The sequence below is a fragment of the Habropoda laboriosa genome, unplaced genomic scaffold (genome assembly GCF_001263275.1).
Source record: "Habropoda laboriosa isolate 0110345459 unplaced genomic scaffold, ASM126327v1 scaffold6040, whole genome shotgun sequence".
Taxonomy (NCBI): Eukaryota; Metazoa; Arthropoda; class Insecta; order Hymenoptera; family Apidae; genus Habropoda; species Habropoda laboriosa.
In genome coordinates this window covers 282-5120 of record NW_017105923.1, presented here as the reverse complement: position 1 = coordinate 5120, position 4839 = coordinate 282, and the positions used below count along the sequence as shown (strand labels likewise).

General features: G+C 36.7%; 1 protein-coding gene across 1 annotated transcript; it reads left to right on the top strand.

The window, feature by feature from the left end:
• The first annotated feature begins 365 nt into the window (after positions 1–365).
• On the top strand, positions 366–3204 carry LOC108570048 (venom dipeptidyl peptidase 4-like). Its single transcript, XM_017941571.1, has 4 exons — positions 366–552; positions 1332–1614; positions 2509–2703; positions 3016–3204. The coding sequence occupies exons 1-4, from the start codon at positions 366–368 to the stop codon at positions 3194–3196; spliced, it is 846 nt and encodes a 281-aa protein (XP_017797060.1). The 3' UTR covers positions 3197–3204.
• Positions 3205–4839: the final 1635 nt, after the last annotated feature.

Here is a 4839-nt window from a genome sequence, read left to right as displayed (position 1 = left end):
TCACGCATTCACACAGACAGCGCATTCATACAGACACGCACTCACGCTCGGTCATCCCTACACATATAACTGCTTCCCCGACATTAAGTTTATAGGCCTGTCATCGACAGACATGGTACGGCTAGTTTCTCCTCTAGCTTTTAAAGATGTGCGTACCACACGCATGGAATTTAGGAGATCAACTCCTATCTTATTCCTTTTCTTAGATTTTATGTCGGATAGCATCGAAAATATTCTCTCGGACTCAGCATTTGAGTGTGGTAGACACCGTACAGTGCTAAGTAGCGAACTGAGGTGGGGAAACAGAAAATTTTGGGAGGAATTTTTTTGTGTGCAGATGTCTATCCACATATCGTCGAATGATAATGTTGCCCACTTTTCTTTATTTACATCGGAAGTGCCGTAATACAAAAAGTCCCATTCTTTTTGCAAATCTTCGGCATTATCTCGGAACCACGTTGGATAAACCTTCGCATAGGAACGTGTATTCGGTGCAATTGGCGGGCAACGCGGCGCCCGTTTGCTTGTCCTGCAACGTTCTTACTCCTGAGGGTGAGTATTTCCAGTGTGGAGAGTGATTGTCCAGTAATTGGACCACTTTGCGATTCGAGAATCGATGCGGAAATTTGTTTGTTTGCTGTAAATGAAATTTTTATGAAGTGACGACAGTGGGACTTTTTATATACTGGGTGATTCAATTTCTTTTTTTTAGAGTGATTTTATATACTGAGTGATTTTTGCAATTGCACAATTTTCTTTTACGAACGATTTCATATACTAGGTAATTTGATTTTTGCAATTGTACTTTCGTTTAAGAGTGAATTTATGTACTGGGTGATTCGATGTTTGCAGGGACACTTTTTTTTATAAGGGTGATTTTATGTACTGGGTGATTAGATTTTTGCAATTGTATTCTTTTCAATTAATTTTTCTATTAATTATTTTAAATTTCCTTTTTTACGTTGATTTATTCCACTGAATATTCTCTCTATAAAAATAATAGGGCATGATTTAGAAGAATCGATACTTCAAAATTTGAAAATTTGCTTATTTATTGCAAATGGAATTTCGACGAAGTGGGATTTTATATACTGGGTGATTGGATTTTTGCAATTGTTGTTTCTTTTTTTAACGAAACTGCACTTTCTTTATTGTATTAGATATTTCAAAGTCTTTGATAAGCCGTCACATTTCCAACGAAACGCATCGGTTTCATAAATCAGATTTCGCTTGAAAATTTGTTCACTTCCACCTCTCGAATTTATTTCATTTTCAAACTAGAGAAATTCGATTGCCAATTCTTCACCATGTAAATATGAATTATTTGGCAGGAAATCGTTGCACCTACGCGTACGCGTTCTTCTCCAAAAGCAGTTCCTATTACGCGCTGTCATGTTCGGGACCAGATCCGGTGTTCATCGCGATTATGGATGCCAATCACAGACAGCTGTATTCCTGGGAAGACAATGGCCCTCTCAGACGACAATTAGCCGCCCGTAAGCAACCGGTGATCAAGAACCTGAACGTGAAAGCGAATGGCTACAACAATAAAGTCAGACTATACATGCCACCGGATTTCGACGAGAAAAAAGCCTATCCACTGTTAATTAACGTGTAAGTACTGCCGTTTAATCTCCTTGTATTTTTAATACGAACATTTATCCCATCCATCAAACGCAAATACTCCTAGCAAATAACTTTTCAATCAACTCTGTCCAAATATTCGTGCAAACACAGAAATATCATGTATCGTACGATATGAAATGTCTATTCTCATCTTCTCTTATTACACAAATAGATTGAACAGGTACAGTATTTTTATCATGCTAAAAACATCATGTTAAACTTTATCAATTTCATACTACAGAGTGGATTAGATTATACAATCATTGCTCGAAGTATTTGGTGAAGTGTATGTTTTTTTCAATTATGTCGCTATTAACCCCTTGATCTATGATTTCTTTTCTGACTATGCATACAAGCGTCAGCCATTTAATGTTTCAGTACTGCATCAGGTAACAAAAGCTAAACTGTTACAGATTAATTATACTTAGGAATCCTTAATCCTACAAATTAAAACGAAAGTTAGGATTACAATGAATTTTTCTTGCTAATATAACTATTTTTCTCAAATCTTGACCAGATTCTCTGTCACGAGTCTGACACGTTGTTGTAGGTTAAAGGGTTAATGCAAAAGCAGAAACATTTTCTTGAAAGACGAGAAGCATATGTATATACGAAGGAGAAAAAATAAATATACCCTTAACAAGTCAAGATTCGTTCGAATCCACTTTCAGTCAGGTTCGAAAAGTGGCTACTGTTGAATTCTGTGGAAAAATCCAGAAAATCGAGTGGATACTCAATCTTGAGACTTGTATCGGAACTTTGGACGCCATTAAGCGGGCACAATCGATGTACAGGCTAAATAGAAACGCGATTCCCACGGGAAATCGTGGAATCTCTTCTACTCTGTAATTTTTATTTACTTTTTACATTTTTTTTTTATAGTTACGCGGGTCCAAACACAATTAAAATCACGGACGAGGTAACGTACGGTTTCGAGGCGTACATGGTGACCAACAGGAGTGTGATTTACGGTCGAATCGATGGTCGTGGGTCCGCCTATAAGGGAAGCAAGATGTTGTTCGAGATATATCGAAAGTTAGGTACCGTGGAGATCGAGGATCAAATTACTGTTACTAGGTAAATACAATTTCTCTTTTCTTTTTTTTTTTGTATAATTTTGTTTCCACGAGAATTTCTCGACGATTTTCTCAGTTTCACTTTATTATTATTTGATGCTTAACGATTGTAGAATTGGTCATTTGCGTCGGAGTAATATTTTATGCATGCCATATCGGTTACGGAAATATTATCACATTTCGTAGCTATTGAGAATATTCTGTGAAAAAGATTTGATGTGAAATAGAAAAATTTACTCAGAAAGTTATTAAAAAGCTAAATATCTGCATTATTTATGAGAGAATATTGCGAAAATATTCGTTGGCTTTTTAGGATACTGCAGCAAACATATTCGTGGATCGATCCAAACAGAACTGCGATATGGGGTTGGAGTTATGGCGGCTTCGCTACTGCCATGGCATTGGCTACCGACAGAGAGTCTGTATTCAAGTGTGGCATATCGGTTGCACCTGTGACCTCCTGGATTTATTATGGTAATTTCGCGACACGTTGAAAAGTGATTAATCCAAGCAAACAGGGTAATATAATTGCCTAACATTCGTTCGAAAAGTCCTACAATTTTAGATCCCCAATTTTCGCAAACTTTCAAGTATCCGTTTTAAAATTTCACCCGGTACAATTCACTCTCAGCAGCAACAAAAACGCTAATTAAGTACGAAATCCATTTTCACGGGATTCCACAGTCTTCCATCTCAAATACCTGATCGTTATCGAAATAATAGCATCTTCTATTAAATACACCCGTTTGAAAATCCTCTTTAATACAACACACTGTCATTACAATCCACTCTCAGAAACAAGAAAAACACAAATTGGCTCGAGAATCCATTTCCATGGGATTCCACTGCCTCTCGTCTACAAATTTCAATCAAAAACCTGATCGGTATCGAAATATGAGCATCTCTATTAATTACACCCATTCGAAAATCCTCTTTCATAATTCAATATCATTGCAATCCATTCTCAGAAGCAACAAAAACACTAATTATCTCCAGAATCCATTTGCATGGGATTACACAGCCTTTCATCTACAAATTTCATTGAAAAACCTGATCGATATCGAAATAAAGTCATCTCTGTTAAATACACCGATTCGAAAATCCTCCTGTAAAACACAATATCGTTACAATTCACTCTCAGAACGAACAAAAGCACGAATTAGCCCCAGAATCCATTTTCACGAGATTCCACAATTTTCCATCTCGAAAATCTGATCGATGTCGAAACAACAGCACTTCCATTAACACGTTGACTGCCACGCCGAAATCACATGTTTTGCTCAGGACGCCACGAAAGTATTGTAAGAAACACTCGACAACAAAGAACTAATATCCGGATAGTGCGGTATCCCAAAATAACTTATTCTTTATTTCTAAGCGCTTCTTAAGATTTCCGGCGTCCGTCTTGCTCGACGGCTATTTCCAGAATGTCCTTTCCGCGTCGTATCCCACGTTGCTCCGAAAAACCGTTGGAGCCCCCTCGTTCGACTTTCCAGAGAAAGGGCTCAGTTTATGGGACCCTCAGGTACCCGCGCGCTTTCTCTTCCTGGGTGACAAATTCCAGGCCACCACTTTACCGCCGGAATCTCGCATTTCTTACAAAATCTTCATATTAATGTCAAATTTAACTGCTTAAATTTGGTTAAAATGAAGAAAATTGTCAAAATCGTTATTGACGCGTTGAGTATTCTAGCGTCCTATCCTACCATCGTACGCGTTATTCAAATTTTTTATTATTTACATTGTTATTTAACTACCTAATGAAAATTACAAAACAAAAATAAAAGAGAAATTTTGAATGTATGCAAAGTTATGATATTTGTCTCCGAAACCCCTGTGTGGGAAACAGCCGCTACGATTTTGCCGGTATTTCCGCGAAACTGATGAACAAATTTTTCAAACAAAAGTTAATCAGTATTCAGTTGACAGTAAATCGTGTTAACGAAAATTTCCAAAAAAAAAGAAATATTCGATAAAAAATAAAGATCACTACAATTTTTTTTTAAATGAAACCATATATTTTTTTATGTGCCAATCAATGCATATTTGAATTCTCTTCAAAAAAGTATTAGAGAACTTAGGTCGAAAATTGATTAATTTAGAAATTATGATTTTTGTCCCGAACGCCCATATACTC